The 17,242-nt window shown below is 39.4% G+C and overlaps 1 protein-coding gene across 2 annotated transcripts in view; it reads left to right on the forward strand.

The window, feature by feature from the left end:
* The window catches only part of FSTL4 (follistatin like 4), an 817,110-nt gene that overhangs the window by 364,189 nt on the left and 435,679 nt on the right, over window positions 1–17,242 (forward strand). For both annotated transcript variants that reach the window (XM_039485151.1, XM_039485152.1), the window contains one exon: window positions 8,531–8,666. In XM_039485151.1, the coding sequence (XP_039341085.1) occupies window positions 8,531–8,666 (136 nt within the window). The remainder of the gene's footprint in view (window positions 1–8,530; window positions 8,667–17,242) is intronic.

Consider the following 17,242-nt stretch of genomic DNA (forward strand, 5'->3'; position numbering starts at 1 on the left):
AATCGGAGAGGAGCAGATAACAGTGTTTGAGCCTCGGATGCAAGGGGGCCGTCAAAAATAGCCAGCCCGAAAAAGAGCTGGTTCCAACCATATCCTAGAGAAAGGCTCCTGCTTGGAAGTACTGTCCCCTTCTCTGGTTCCTCACTCGCTCCCTGGCTCTCCTCTGGAGCTCAGGGCGCTGGGGTTAGCAGCAAGACTTTTTGTCAGGGCCCCAGGGAGCAGGGGACGGAGCAGGCGGCAGCCGGTTGCCTTGCAGTTTGTGGAGCGATGCAAAATGTAATCGTGGGATCCTCTCGCCGGAAGCTAGTCGGGCTCGGAGAAAGCTGCCTGGGTCGGTTTCTCCACTGACCGCGTCTATACGCAGTAGTTATGGAGACACTCGAAAGCCAGCAGCACTTCCACCGATGGAACTGCGTTCTCAGATAAGGTGCCGGTACATTTCCCAACTCCAAGAGCTACCCTCGCCCCCTTCCTCTTTCGTTTTGGGGGCTGATCAGGGAGCTAGGAAATCTTGGCCATACACGTCCAGGTTCCCCCCCTCGCCCCATAACAACCCAGTCTCCTGCCACACATTTACACACACAACTAACTCAGTACCCTCTAATCCGGTCCCTCTTGAGTTACTTGTTAATGGACTCCTGAAATTATTGGAGGCTCTGTGTGTGTGTGTGTGTGTGTGTGTGTGATTTGTTCCCCCTTCCCGTCCACACCACTCTTCTCCCTTTTTTTTTTCCTTTTTGGCGGGGGATTTGGCTTCAGACGCTGTTTTGCTTTTGAGGTAATCAGCAGTACTTTAAGGCAAGGAGTTAGCTTAATTATGGAAAAATGGGAAGCCAGAGGCAGGTTGAATTCTAAACAGTTCAGTGCTGTGGAAGGCATCGGAGAGAAATCTTCCCCGGGCTTCTGAAAGTGTGTGTGTGTGTGTGGGGGGGGGGCTTATTTACCTAGTTTGGAAATATTTCTCCTATTTTTAAAAGGCCACAACTCTCACTTAAAAATGCAGCTTAAAGCTGCTCATCGCCTCCCTGGTTCTTAGATGAGATCGGGCTCTTTTTTGGGGGGGTGGAGAGAACCGTTTAGCGTTTGTGTGATGATTTAGTTCACAAAGCTCTTTAGGGTCGTGTCTCCAAGTGTAACGTGGCAGGCGGGGGGTCCCGCGGGAGGGACTCCTGGGCTGTTCTGAAGTATTTCCCATCGCAATCAGGCTGCAGCGCCAAAGAAACGTGAGCCTCTTCCCAGGGCTCGGATTCTTTTTTAAAACTCTCATGTGCTGAGCAGGAAGCCAGGCAGGCTGCGTTGCGTTTGTGTTTTGAAACGGGAGCGTGAGCTTGTCCCAGTCCCTGCAAACGTTCATGGGCGCAATAGCTGAACGACCCCAGATCTCTCTTGAGCTTCACGACATAGGTCCGATGGTGTTAGGGACGGACGGGCTGAAGGGAAAACACAGCCGCCCTTTGGGCTGTGCCGAGGAAAGGAGCTGTCCGCGGGCTGCGGTCCTGACGTCTTTTCCCGGCCTTCGGCCCCTAGGTGTCGCCTCGGTGGTGGTTCTGCCTTTTACCACTAAGAAAATGATTTAAAAAAAAAATCATTGGAATTTACCGAAATCCACCCGTGCCAGTTAAAGAATTTGTGACAACCCCGCCCCTCCCCACGCACTCCACATTTGCTACACGGGATTCAGCTCCTTACTCCAACTGGAGCACAAATTTAAGGGTAGAAAACAATCATCACAGCGTAGTGTAGATGGGGAATTGCCTCATATCTCGAAAGAGACGCTGCTGCCTACCAAACTAACGGGGATATTGATGATTATCTTCAGAGAAGCTAGGAAGATCAACGCGGAGACATGCATACACATCAAGTTTTCCCCTTAGATTAAATGTAATTAGTACTGGGAATGGCTGGCTGTGTGTGTGTAATTTGCCTGTGTGTGTATTTACAAACCTGTTATCTTCCTAGAGATCTGGGTTATTTAGATCATGGTAGCACCCAAAATGTGCTAGGTGTTTTCCAAACATACCCCAGTCTCTGCCTTGAAAAGGTAAATTGGAGTAATAGAAAAGCACAACCCCTCCCCCGCAAAAAAACCCCTTAGGTTGGAGAAAACAGTAGCTACCTGCTAGTCCACTTGTGTGTGTTTAAAGTTAAACATACTCAGTTTTAGCTCTTTCCAGCTCTTGCTGTGTGACAGTGAATTTTTTTGGATAGTTAAACTGATAAATGGTAGAGCGGGGTTCTCAAACTGGGGGTCAGGACCCCTCAGGGGGTCACAAAGTTATTACATGGCAGGTCGTGAGCTGTCAGCCTCCTCCCCAAGCCCCGCTTTGCCTCCAGCATTTCTAATGGTGTTAAATATATTTTAAGTGTGTTTTAAGTTATAAGGGGGGTTGCGCTCAGAGGCTGCTATGTGAAAGGGGTCACCAGTACAACAATTTGAGAACCACTGTGGTAGAGGAACCAACCAGAGTGAGAAGGCTTTTGGTTAAAAGTTTAGATTTTTTTTAAAATTGTGACTGGATCAAATGTGGCCACTCAACTAAAAAGATGTCACCAATCTTGAATCACCACAGCTGGTCAATGAGAAGCAATACTGCTAAAGTTGACTCTCAGGAACTTTCTTAAACCTTGGGCCATAGTCTATTGCTGTTGCCCTTAACCAAGGTTGACATCTGTGTAATGCAGCATACAAAGAGAAGAGGGATTGTGCGTTCAGAAAAGGGGCTACTTTCCCACCCAAAATAACAGTAGAATTGCACATCACTTCTTCAGCTGAGGATGACCTTGAACCTGTGATCTTTGCATTCATGATTTACCACCACTTACCCGCAATTGACATTGAAGAATGCTGAGCTAATAAAATATCTGGCTCCTCTCCCACCTCGCCCTTTTAAAAGTCTTATTTATGGATTGTGCAAACAGCTTTCCAGTATTATTGACATTTAACTAGTCAGTCATGTGGGGGTAATGAAGTGATATTGTGGAAAAACACTTCCCTGAGCATAACCACAAAACAAACTATGGGAATAACCTTGTGGAAAGATCACATCAGAGGTGATGCAACAGTTGAAGATGCAAACAGAAGGTCCAGTGCTGCAAGGTACTGAGGGACCCCTGAATGTCCTTCACTCCTGTTTCTGAAAACCTCAAGTCCTTTTGACATAATCTCTCCAGTAGCATGTAGTATCTTGCAAGAATGAGCTTTAGACAGCCATCAGAACAGCTCTCAACAAAGTATTCAGCTGTTGTTTAAAATTTGTACAAATGCTCCCTGTCTTAAATAGGATGTGTGTCACAATTTTACATATTGCACTTGGTACCATTTAGGCATCTCATTCATCAAAATTGAAGTATTAATCAGAGATAGTGTAGATAATTAATTGGAAATGTAATTTAACGTCATTATGGCTTGCTGAAAGGTTACCTTAGAATGATTTTTCATGACTACTTTCTTAGATTTAGTAGCATTTTACAAAAAGATGGTTATCAAAATGATTTTACATCACAGAAATACTCACTAATTATATAATAAATCAAACTTGAATCTTGCACTGAAGGAACTAAGGGCCAGATTCTCAGCTGGTGTAAATGGCTCCAAGTTATGACACCTAATGATTTGGCCCTAACATTTTCTCTTATAACAAGTCATAATTTTAGGAAGCTAAGATGTAACTTTTTCTTTCTAATGTAGGTTTGGCTGAAAAAAGATTACTATCTTATAATAGTTCTCATCTTTCTATATCTTTAGAATGAGACTGGCTTAAAAAGTTGAAAACAGCTGCATTAAGAGAGTCATTCTTAAGCTCTTATTTGTATGGTAGCAGCACATCTGGGACCCTGTCATGATTCGGGGCCCAATTGTGCCAGGCACTATCCAAATAAGGGATTCTTTATAATCACTAGAGTGGTTTTTCTTTTAATAATGGCAGATTTCTGCCACCCTTTTATGCATTGTAAGTACTCATGGGATAAAGCACTACTGGCCAGGAGTAAACATTTTTAAAATCTTGCTCAGTGTGGGGGAAGGAACCCTAAATGAGATATGTTTATATAGGTTTCATATTGCATCTTGAACTTTAAATTATTAGGGCCAAACTTATCCCAGATGTAATTGTACTGTAGCTAGTACAGATACATCAAGCATGAATGTGGCCCCCCAAAATTCATCCATTCTTAAAACAAAATCAGAATTACTGAGACTTTAGAGTTTAATTTTAAATGATCTAATATATTGGAATAATTTTTCCCTTGTTTGCACATGGGCTATGAAGAGTAGGTGTGTGACAGATTTTTTTTTCTGAGCTCTCAAGAGATTTCTAGTGTTCAGCCAAGCACTTTGTTCAATAGTTGCTCTTTTAATACAGATCGTCTTGCCTAGGCAAGTCCACACTGAGAGACTTACACAGAGAAGTACTGCCCATGTGGGCTTATGTTTTATGTATTTGTCTCCCACATTAGGAGGAAAAAAAACTGGTGGCACATCAACAATGATGGGCCCGATCCAAAGCTCGTTACAATCAATGGATGACTTTCTACTGAATTCAGTGACCTTTGGATCATCATTTATTTTAAATTTCACTGAGCATTATACAGCCATTTAAGATTCAGTATTTGAGAATTAAGGGCCAGATTCTGCAAGGAGCAGCACCCCTCTCATCTCAACCCTTAACTGCAGCAACTCTGTGCAAGACAATGCTGCTGAGCTCCTCCAAGGATTTGGTCCTAATTAAATTCCTTGCATCTGGGACTCATGACAAAATGGGAATTTTTGCTCAATTAAGGATCACAGAACTTGGCCCATATTTGTATTTCTGGCATCTGAATGAACTAACCCAGAGAACACACAGATCTATACTGTGTATTAATATAAATGTCGGTATTATGAGTAAAACTAATTAAAATATTGCCAGGCAGTGTTGCTATAAATTGAACTGAGAAAGATACAAGTTGTTCAAATCACATTAAAATATACTGGTGTTATTGGAAGGCAATTGTTGTTCTGGTAGTTTTAATATTGTACGCAACTATTATCTTTCCTAATCTGAACAATTTACCATCATGTTTCCATGCAGTTAGTTACTAATTCTAACTGGGCACGGCTAGTTCTTTGATGTTTGAGCTGTGGATAACTTCATACTGGAATCATAACTTCAAACTGCAGATATGTCAGAGATCTCCAGAATTGCAAAATGAAATTGTTCAATTTGCTGTGATTGTATCAACAAATGATACAAAATGCCTCTATAAAAACGTAAGGAATAGGACTGCAGTGCCAGAGTGGTTTATAATATTATATATTTGTAGCTTATTGATATAGTGGTTTTGGTTTATTACACATTTATTTATGGCTCTAATAGCATTACATCTGAGAGTTTTTAATTAAAATGTAGAAAGCCTAAAATTCCGATTTCACTCTGATCTCTTTCAACTGATGGTGTTTAGAACAGTATTGAGGAATAGTGAGGACTTAAGTGCGCTGATGAGTGTGCAGAGCAACTGTTATTGATGTTTGTTTTATTAACAGTACACATTCAGGCCGGCAAAATATCTAGGACCAAATTCTGCCCTGGTGTAAATGGACATAAGCTTTGAAATCCATAATGTTAGATCAGGACCAGATATAGTCCTTTATTTGTTTTACAACATTTTTGTATCACTGACTTGCTGTCTTTCAAGGGCCCTATTTACCCTGCTGTAACTCTATTGACTTCAATATGGTCACTTCTATTTACCCTCGGGCTTAATTTGATGACTGCCATGTAACTTGATAATGTACGGTGTTCAGTCCTACCATAACCAGTATGCTTGCATCTTTCTATAGAATCTAGTCTAGCTTTCCCCGAAAAACAATATTTCAGGGTTGTTTGTGGGTTTGTTGTTTGTTTGGAGGAAGGGATAGCTCAGTGGTTTGAGCATTGGCCTGCTAAACCCAGGGTTGTGAGTTCAATCCTTAAGGAGGCCACTTAGAGATCTGGGGCAAAAACTGGTCCTGCTAGTGAAGGCAGGGGGCTAGACTCGATGACCTTTCAAGGTCCCTTCCAGTTCTAGGAGATAGGTAATAATTGGAGATATACCAATTACCTTCCCCAACCCCCATGCAAAACAAGGAATAACTGGCAGTTTAACCTCATCATGCTTTGAGGAGACTTTGTTGGTTTTTTTATTATTTTTATTTTTATTTTTATTTTATTTGAATTGAAGGTTGGAACAAAACCAAACTCAGGAAACTGGTGGAACATGCATCATCCCCAGTCAAGCCCAACCAGGCAAACAGTAATGTCACCCTGGACTGTTTACCTTTTTGCCTGGGTCCCCCTGTTCAGACCTAGAAATTCCTCCTTTAATGGGGCAGGCACCTTTTGGGAGTCCCTGGCAGTGCACTGCCAATTAAACGATGCTGCTCAAGAGTTAGGAGGAAGCCTGGGGGGAGGAGGTGGGAAGGGTTCCAAAGCCAACTCCGAGGCATGTGCCTGGAGAGGCTGGTGCAGTGTGAAAACAGAACTGCTGCCATTTCACAGTCCACCAAATGGAATGATTTTGGAGGATCTGCTGTGAGGAAATCTTGGAAGGGTTGTCTCTCCTTCCTGGGATACTGGCACAGGATGAAGTGATCTGAGCCATAGCTTGGTAAATAATCTCATAAGCTCTCTTTAAGAAGTAGAACTCTTTATTAACTTAGTGCAGATGCATGTAAAATACATTAAGACCCTGATCCTGCAACTAGATCTGTGTAGATTGACTCCCTATACCAATGAAGAGTCCCAGTGAAACCACTGCGGGGGTCCACACAGGAGCTGGGGTCTTCCTCTGCAGACTAATTGGTTCAGTTCTTGTGCAGATGGGAAAGTGCCACTTCCTGTTTCTGCAGTTTCCTAGGCTTTTCTTAGTGCCTCCTCCATCCATTGAGCAAATAGACACCTGTATGTCTTTAAAAATCTGGACCTAAGTCTTTAAGGCTCTCAAGACAATTCCACCCCTTTTCTTCACTATATTATAAACTTTGTTGTTCCATGTGTGATGGTTGGACCCTCCACCCCATCCAGGATGCCAGATATGAATTGCACAAACTGGGTTTTGGAATAAACTAAAAAGTTTTCTTAACTATAAAAGGTAGATTTTAAGTGATTATAAGGGATAACAAACAGAACAAAGCAGAATACTGAGCAAATAAAACAAAACACACAAACTAGGCTTAATACACTCAAGAAATATAGTGAGAAATTACATTTTGTAACCTAAGCGGTGTTTTAGGCAAGTTGAAGAGTTTCTGTAGCTTAGATTTCCAGTTATTTCTCTTTACAGACTAGACTCCTGCCTTCATCTGGACTTAGCCCTTGCCTTTCCCTCAGTTCTGTTCCTTTCAATCTTCAGGTACTTTCAGCAGTTTTTCTGCCTTGGGCAGGAAGGCAATGGAGAAGAGACCTGTTTGCCTAACTCCCCAGCCTTAAATAGAATTTACATAAAGTGGGAAGTCTTTGTTTCCAGTGGGGAAAGTACTAGCAGTGTCCAAGGTGGTACTTTTTACCAGGCAACATTATCACCTGACCTTGCAGTGTCAAAGCAACCATGAAAACAATTTTATTTGCAATGTCCACAGGAAGGAACTCCTGGAAGATGAGGGATCCACATCTTTGAAGACTCATTGTCTTTTTCCTAATGGGTCATTAAGGCTGATTTCTTACTGTCTGGTGGGCATCTCCAAGTGTAACCATGGTTGTAATTGTTGTTATATAGTCAACATTCCTAACTCCAGATGCAGAAATGATACATGCATCCAAATTGGATAATCACATTCAGTAAATCATAACCTTTCCAATTATATCTTACATGAGCCTTCTTGTGTACAATATGAATAGGGCATAACTAAGATATATCAGAAGCATATTTCTATAAAGAATATGGAGCATCATATCACACTATGTATGGGATAGGCCCTTTCTGTACACACAGGGACAGCTCCTGTTCTGTCTAGGCACAGAGCTCCTCCCATGTGGAGCAGCTTGTAGAATCAAGGCCTGTGAAGATGAGCAACACATGAAAGGCAGGAATAAACCATTTTCTTTCTTCTCTTTATCCCATCAACTGGGGTTTGGGTCATCATGCAACCTCCACCATCTTTGTCTGTCCAAGGTGGCACTAAGATCCACCTGTTGACCATCTTCTTTTATGCAATCCATCCATCGCTTCCTCAGCTTTCCTTGGGGTCTCTTTTCTACCACCCTCTTCTGCCATGCTATCTTTTCTAGGTCTCCTTCATTCAGTTGTACATCAAATAACTAAAATAAAGGAGCATTTTCCAAGGGAAAATGCACATAACTTGGCACGTGTACCCATAGGAACTTCTTATTCCATTACGTATGCCATGTGAGTGAAATAGTTCCAAGTAATTTTTAAATGTATAGGTGCCATAAATTAGCTGAAATTTCAGCTGAACTACTGAATCTGCAAGCTGTGATGGGTGGGGGGGTGTTTGTTTTTGTTTCTGTAGTTTTTTCACATGATGGTTTGATAGTTGTCATCTTCTTCTCAACAGACTTGAAATAATGAAATCAAGAAGCTTTTGGTCACGTCTGGTGTTGCTTGAGGTTTTCCTGTCCGTCACTTGTGGGTGGATGGAATCGGACAGGATCAGAAGGCTTTATGCGGATGCAGGGAGGTTGCAACAAAAGGTACAGTGAATCAGCTCTTCATTTCATGTTCTCTCTAATGGTGCTTTCAGCTTTTTCAATGTGGTATGGGAAAAGCGGCGAGGGTGACATTGTGAAGATAAATACTTGCTGAGGGGGACAATGGAAATACTAATGGTGAGCTATATGTTCTATAAACCAGGTGGCTTCACTTCTTCTCCCCACTTGTAGTTTCTTTTATTAGTATATTACAGTAGTGCTCAAAGTCTCCAAGTGTCATATGAACACGGATGAAGACCTTGTCCCTGCGCCAAAGAGTTTACAGTCCAAGTTCTCAATCCTCCAGCTCATTTTGTGTTGGTGAAACTCTGTACCCATATGAAACCAGTTGCAGGATTTGGGTCTAAAAATGTATTTGTATAAGTAGTAATAGTTAATATTTCACCACTATACATGGACAATCACCTGAGGATCTAAAATCTTAGAAATTGGTATTCTCATTTTACAAAAGGGGACGCTAATCCACAGTTATTTTGTGGGTTGCCAAGATCCTCCTTTAGAACCTTCCCACATTTCATTAGATTCCCCAAACCTGAGGCTTGTGATGTAATATGGGAAAATGGAAAGGATTTCTAAAGGTATAATAGTTCATCATCATTGCTTACTAAGACTGCATACAGTCAACAGAGTAACTTTATAGTGGGTTATTTGATCACAAGTCATGATTTCTCATTCATTATTATATAATTGCAATGCAATCTTAAACCTACAGGCACTAGGCTTCTGGGAACTGTGCAAGTAACTGAATCTGTGTTTTCATGGCTGAAGTTAAAATGTTGGCTTTCTTTGCAATGATTAAACAGAGACTCTCTCTATAAACTCTGAATAGCATTCTGCATCAGTATTTCAAGATAAAAATATTCAGACTGTGTCCTTATCAGAGTTCTTGATGTGAATTTATTCATCATAATAGGTATGTAAATATCTAGTAAGCTCATTTTTTAAACTTATTTTTAAATAATGAGGCCCAGACCAAACTTGTAGGGAGAATAAGAACATTACTGAACATTTTTTAAAAGTACAATAAGAATGATGAAACTCTTTTTTTAAATTCCTATTTATCATGAATTTTCTAACAAAATGCCTTGTTTTCAAAATGAGTGACTTTTTTTAAAATTGGCAGACTCTTGAAGCAGTTGTTTAATGGCATACTTGAGGCATGTTAATTGTTACATCACAGATTCTGGACCAAATATTAGCCATTAAAAGTATTTTTATGAAGGAACAGCCACAAGGCGTTTTTATATTTAAGCATGTTGGTTTTTCTCTGTGTACGCATGCTCATCTCTCAATAAGATGGTTTACATGATGTGTTTCTCAAGATATACTATAAGTACATTTATTATTCATTGCTGGATCACTTCAAAAAATCAATTCTGACCGAGTTGGTGATGACACTGCAAAAGTTGGCACTCTGTGTCTCATGCTCACAGGCACTCTTTCTGTGATTTTTTTAGAGCAACAAAAATCTGTTGCTGCTTTCAGCTCTCCTGCCTCTACACCCCCTTCCCCATCATGCCATCTATTTTTCTGCTTTCGAGCCCTGTGCAAGATACTAGTGCTTGTAATGTTAAATTAATTTAGCATGTGTGCTTTAAGATCCACTCTCATGTCTTTTGTTTCAAATTGCTTTTGCTTTCTTTTTAAAGGTAACTAATTGTATCTTGCATGCTTTTTGGATTTAAAAACTGTTGTGCCATTCTTCATGAAGTACATCCTTATTAGAAATTTGACTTTCTAAAAGAATGTTACTCCTAGGAGTGAAATTCATTAATCAAATGATTTAGTATAATAGTTTTATATTTTTATATTAAAATACTTGAAAGACATTCATTCATTTGATCTTGCTCTAAAACCATAAAGTTATTACACCAATTACTTGATTTGGCTTGGGGTGAAAAGATCTAAGCTCCTGATGTATTTGTTCAAAGATTTGTAAAAGATTTATAAGAAGTGTGAATATTATTAAAATGTTTTTTATGTACAAAGGCTGTAGTTGAAATAGCTTCAAGGGGTATAACATTTATAAATGCAGATTAAATAAAAAAGTAGCGGCACAGAAGGCTTGTTCAACAAGCAATACTGTTTGTACAGTGAGGAATAGAATACCAATAGGAATTTGAAAACAAATTATATGCAACTCTATTCCAGACAGTCAGTGGAATTGTGAAATTCGGGCAGTTCCTATTCTCTCTTGGCTGTATTTAACTTCTGTTTTATTTCCTGTCTTATAACATCAGTAACTTTGCTGTTCTAGAAATGGAAAACTTGTAGTTTCTCACAGTTCCTGGATTTAGAACCCATGACAGTCAGTTGCTTTGTCATGGTGGTGGTTTGTTCATAAGAAATGTTTATTAATTATCAAACAAATGGTTTCTGATGTGTATATATAATTGCTGTAATTCTACTAGAAGACATTCTAACCATGGAATGATAAATGGCAAAATTCCTAAGCTGTAACTAACTAAAATTACATTTTAAAGTTAATTTTCTTAGAATAAGAAAAGGGCTATTTCACAGGTCAAATGATCTCCAAGTTAATTTTGTAGAGAGTTTAGTTCAAAATGTATCAAAACAAGGGTAAGGGACCCAGTAAGGGTCCTCCACCTTTACAAGTGTTTGCTCTGATTTACATAGGCATCAGTTTACTGAATCAAAAATGTATTGCTTAATTTATGTTCAAATTCCTAAATCTATTTCTTACTGGTCTATAGTAGAACTTGTGTTTGTGCTTTGAATTTGTAAAGCACAAGCAAGATTTGCAGCTATAGGCTGTGCCCTACATGTATTCACCCTTTATGTCCAAGAAATCTAAATCTACATTATCATGGCAGTGTGTGTTTTCCTGATGCTCAACAATCCCTCTCCTTAAAAGTATAGGACTTTCTTGATAAAATAAAATCATATTTCTTCTTTGAGTAGTACTTTAATTAGAATAGTAACAATATGCATACACATTTATTGGGTGTAAGTGCCTATGGCTGAATAATGAATAAAAACTAATACCATAACTTATTTTAAAAGCACAACATTATTATTATTTATTAAGCACCAGCTGAGTGCTCAGCAATGTATATGATCCAGTGAGTCACAATTCTTCAGAAGCTCAGTCTTTAATAGCCTGATTCTACAAAGTGTCTAGAAGCTCTTGCAAGGTTCTGGGTGTCCTCTACTCCCATGAACTTCCATTGAAGTTTAGAGAATTCACTTTCCCTGCATGGGATCAAAAAGAGTCAACATGGCCAGGACACAGGAGCAAAATACATTGAGTCTTTTAGAGGAAGTTTCTCTCTTAGAACACTTACTAAAAGAGTTTAGCAGGGGTGAGTTTTTTGGAGGAAGTAAGACTTAAACATTGGATGAGATTCTGGAATCCCAGAAGTTGGGAAAATCCCTAATAGCTGCTCTTCTACCCCCATTGAAATAAAAAGGCAACTGTCTGAAATCCACATACCTAAGAAAATTATAATGTCTTCAGTTTCAGTCTCAAGTAAGGCTGTCCAGAAAACATTTCCATTTCACACACAGTTTTGAGGTTTCAAAATTTGTTTTTGTTCCAATGTGGGGAAAAACCAAGACCTTTAAAAAATTGCATAGATATCCCCATAAGACATTGATACCCTAGAATAGCACAACTCGATCACTGCTCCAAATCAGGCAGAGCAGGGACTTGAATGTGGGTTTCCCACATTCTCTATGGATGTCCTGACTATTGGGCCATTGGCTATTCTGGTCTCTCTCGTTCAGACCCAGAATTCCATCCTGGATCTGAGAAACATTTTAATCAAAACAGGTATGTTTTCCCATGAAACATTAAGGTTTTTGGTGATGTGACCTTTTTTGAGAGAGAAATATTTGTCAACTTTTTTTTTTCTTTTAACCAGCTCTAGTCACAAGGAAGCTGCTGACAAATTCTGTCATGTTAATGGGGAGGTATTACTAAAAAATAAACATTGAACAACTGAGCTCTTAACATTTAGGTTGTTTTCACGTACAGCAAAAATGATGAGTTATTTAAGATTAAATCATAACATATGGAATTGAAACAAGTGCAGGCTTAAAAACACACACAATCAATCTGGGATGTTATGACGCTTAAGTGTGAAATCTCAACCCTATTGAAATTAGAGAGTTTTGCTATTGACTTCAATGGGGCCAGGATTTCATCTTAAATTTTTCAGCATCCCAAAATAACAACCACTTTCCAAGTTGTAACGTTCCTTAGAGGCTGCAAATCACATTTGAGCTAACATAAAACATCTTTGAAATTTGGCTTATCTAAGAATGGGAATGTAATTGTTGTCTTTGGTGGTACAATATTCTCTACACTGCTTTAGCTCCTGAGGTCTTGATATGTGATTTAGTTCAGAATGCCAGAAAAGGCTACAACTTTATTGAGATGAAAAATGGAAGGAAGTATATTTTTCCCCACTCTAAACTAGTTCAGAGTTGAGACACCTCCTTAAATTATCTATCCAGAAAAGCCATTTGGGCTCCTGTTGCCAGAACCATATGCCACAAATGCTGCTAAAGCTAGGTTTAGCTGGCTTCCCCCTGTTGCCAACCAGCCCTACAGACAGATCCAAAGGTGATTAGACATCAGAACTAGTAACAGGCTCAGGAGGTGTCCTTCAGCTTTGGATTGCCCTTAAACTAGAGCGTGAGTATGAGGCTGATCAGGGCTAGCACTATGGTTTCGTTACCTTGAATGATGGAAATATCATTAGATTGGATAATGTGAGTTGTCCGCCATCTTGCGCTGAAATCTTGCAAGAACAACTATTTCATGATGCATTAGTCAAAACTAAACTGGAACAAGAAAATAGGCTTATTTTTAAAATCAAACCCAGAACGAAAGTCAGATAGGGAGTTAAGCACCCAAGACTCCAGTAAAAGCCTGCCCAGAAATTTTGAAGGGGTTTGGAAGCCAGTGGGACTACTCACATGAGTAAGTCAGTCCCTGCAAGATCAGCACCTATGTCCGTAAATTATAGTTTTCCCAGTGGGTCAAAAAAACACCCAGTATTCCCACCATCAATGTAGGGTTTTTAAAAGGGAAGAGCTATGTTTTATTTAGCATTAAATGTAGATGTTGCTTGAAGAGGGGAGTTAAGTGAAAGTAATTATGACAGTGAAAGGCAGGTTTTATAAACATTGCTAATGTGCGATATGAAAAGTTTTTTGCCATACTCCTTCAAGTAATGGCCAGACATCTTCCCTCTGATCTGTGGTGCTGACGAGATTATCGCTGCTTCTCTTTACTGGCTATTCTACATGCAGAATTTCCATCTGCTAATGGGAGTTGCTCAAACAAAAGAATATGCATCACTGCATATCAAATGGAAATGTTGTATTATGTTTTGTGGTACATTGCTGGAAAATAGCCCTGGACAATATTATCATCCTTTGTCAATGTAAAAATGGAAAATATTCTTGTACCATTACAGGTATTGCTTGTGGGTTTTTGTTTAATGGATAAAGGAAATATTTAAATACCATTGATTACTCATAAGGTCTAGTGATTAGCATAGAAGATTTATTGACAGGACTACTGGGTTCTTTTCTTGTCTATGCTGCTGAATGACTGTGTGACCTTGGGGAAGTCATTTAATCTTTTTGGCTTACTTTTGCCACATCTGTAAAATGCAAAGTACTTTGAGCTACTCAAACGAAAGCCACTGAGAGCAAATAATGACATGCTGTTGATGATGATGAATAATCCCTCAGGTGAAATTTACCTCGGTGCAGAGGACTCATAAGGCTCTAAACACCATTTATGCTATGTGTAATAATTTAAGTGAACTGAAAGGTCTCATGCAGACTGTAATGATTTTCCCCCATCCCCCATACTGCTAGATTCTGATACTTTTGCTCATAGTAAGGAGTACCTTACACAATCAGTGATTCCACTGAAATGCATGAGTTTACCTGTGGAGTAAGATGCTACTAAATGTGAATGAGGGATTAGAGTGTGGACATAATAACTACGTTTAAAGCTGTAAATAAAAGGATGTGGCAATCTATCATCTAAGGAATCCAACTTCCTTGATCACTCGTATGGATGGCTTTTATAATGCTTGCATCACCTTGTGTCCTGGATAGCTATTTATTTACATAGCTAGAGAATATAACTGCCATTCATAGCTATTCTGCCATTTAAACTGTGGCATTAAAGAAAACATTTCATACTCATAAACAGAACTGCCATACATCTTAAATGATTCCATGATTTTCTCTTTGCTGGCATTTTGCAGGCATCAGTTTACCAGAGCATCAATCATTTGCCTTATTTATTACTTACTGTTTGCATGGCATCTGAGTCACTTAAAATTTCAGAAGGCAACAAATGTCACATTAGTTTTCATCACAACCATAAATAGTTATATGTGCACACCAGACTTTGATGACGCAAGTAGGAAGAGTGAATTGTCCACCTGGAACCTACATTGCACTCATAATGTTTTTTGCCTCAGGTCATGTCTAGGAGTCTCGATTGCTTGTGTTGGAGATTTCAAATTACCTATAGTGTCTAAAGGTCATTGTGCCTGCTCTTTCAGATGAAGATCCTAGCTTGCTATTTGAAACAACATAGAGGCCTATTTCACTTTTTGTGAGATCTTTCCAGTGTTTCAAAATCCAATGAGTATTGCACTGTTATGGCCAAGTGTAATTCACCCCTCTGTAGAGGGCCAAAAGTAAAGGGAGAAATTATCCCAAAATGAACTGAAGGTGGTACATAGATCCACGCTGGCTCTCTTAAAAAGGCTGAAATTCACCTACATGCATAACATTTTTTTATTCTATAAAAAGGAAAACATTTAATTTCCTACATATGACTGACAAAAACAGAACTATTTTCATTTAAATATAAATCTTTGAATAAGTAGCTCCCACTGTGTGTTTGTGTTTTTTGGGCAGATTATATATATCAAAACCCCAGCCAATCAAAAAAAACTCAAACAACCAAACCCTACTCCAAAACAGAATAATAGACATTAGGGTTTTTAATATTAAAATTGTAGTGCATTCAATTTATCATCACTAGCTGCAAGATGGTCCCTTCCATTCACTTGCACTGGTTCAAAATACAAAACCGTAACACTTAAGTAGTTTTAGATATTGAGCCTTTCCAAGGCTCTGGTTTTAATGAATTGGAGGAATTTGTTGCCAATTAGTTGTTTACTGGTATCATTTGTAAACTTCAATTGTGTCTGCAAAAAAAAGTGGCAAAGACATTTTCAACGTTGGTTTTGTATTTATATTACAAGTAATACATGATCTTGTCATCACTTATGTCAGGGCCCAAATTCAAAAAGACAAACCCAAATGAATGCCATTTGCTGAAGATTTAGATTGGATCCTATTGGCAAAGCTAACCTGACCAGTACTGTGTGTATATATATGTTGCCACCATCCTGGTGTGGCATGGTCATGAGAAGCTGGCAATTGTATGTGAAATTCAGCATAGTCCAATAGAACACCAGCCTGTGTAAAGTGATGCATTTATTGCTTTCATCTCCATGAAGAGCCTAATCTTGCAAGGTGCCAAGAACCTTCAGCACCCGCTGAATTTTATTGTTCCTCTGGAGTCTCCTTATAAAAGATAAGGGGCTGCTGACAGAGTGTTCTCTATGAGGATCCCATGACAACTTCCTCACCTGGGTCCCAAACAGCTCTAGTTTTGTGACCTTAGCTTTTGCAGCATAAGCTTATCTAATTGATAGTGTTTTTTGGAGAGGGGTGAGGATATGTTCCCAAAATGACACTGGGTGGGTGTAGCTAGCTGGCCTGGTTGAGTTGCCATTCCTGTCTGAATATTTGCTTTTTAAAGCTGCTAGGGCTAGTATTATATTGTAACAGTCAGGCCACTTAGCGTCTTTGTTATAGACTTTTTATTATTTAAATCCAAAATAAAATTATAATGGTGAGCTTGAGATCAGAATGGGATGAAAGGTGACCCACTGTCTCAGAGCTTGGAGGGCCAGATTCTGCTCTTGTTGACTTCAGTGGGAGTGTTCGGCACCTCTGAAAATTGAAGGCCCATTTGTCACAGGTTGGACACCCATAAAGTGAGGTGCCAAAAATTAGTGGACACGTGAAAAATGTAGGATTTATCTCTCTTTGCCTCAGATTCCTTATCCAAGAAGTAGGAAGTATGCTTCCTGCATCACAGAAGATTTGAGGAGTAAATCAGTTGATACTTGTTAGGTACTTTGAGGTCAAGGAATAGATAGTACATAGAACCTGTGGACACTTGTGAAAATCTAGGCCAAAGTGAATGGAACTCAGGTCTTTTGAATCTTGGTCTTGTTTGGTTTGCTTCTGCCCTGAGGTGCACTTAAAGCTAATACTGAGCTGAAATATCAAGACCTCCGTTGCGTGTGTATGTAAGAGAGGGAAAATAGCTTGCTTGTGGAATTTCTGAAATTGCATTTTTGTAACCTACAAACCCGGACCCAAATTGTTTGTTTGGTTCTTATGTTAACCATATAGGAAAAATAAGGTCAGTAGAAATGTTCAGACGCTTTTCAACAGTGTTTGGTGCAGTGTCAGGTGCA

Source organism: Mauremys reevesii, linkage group 8 (assembly GCF_016161935.1).
Source record: "Mauremys reevesii isolate NIE-2019 linkage group 8, ASM1616193v1, whole genome shotgun sequence".
NCBI classification, from domain to species: Eukaryota; Metazoa; Chordata; order Testudines; family Geoemydidae; genus Mauremys; species Mauremys reevesii.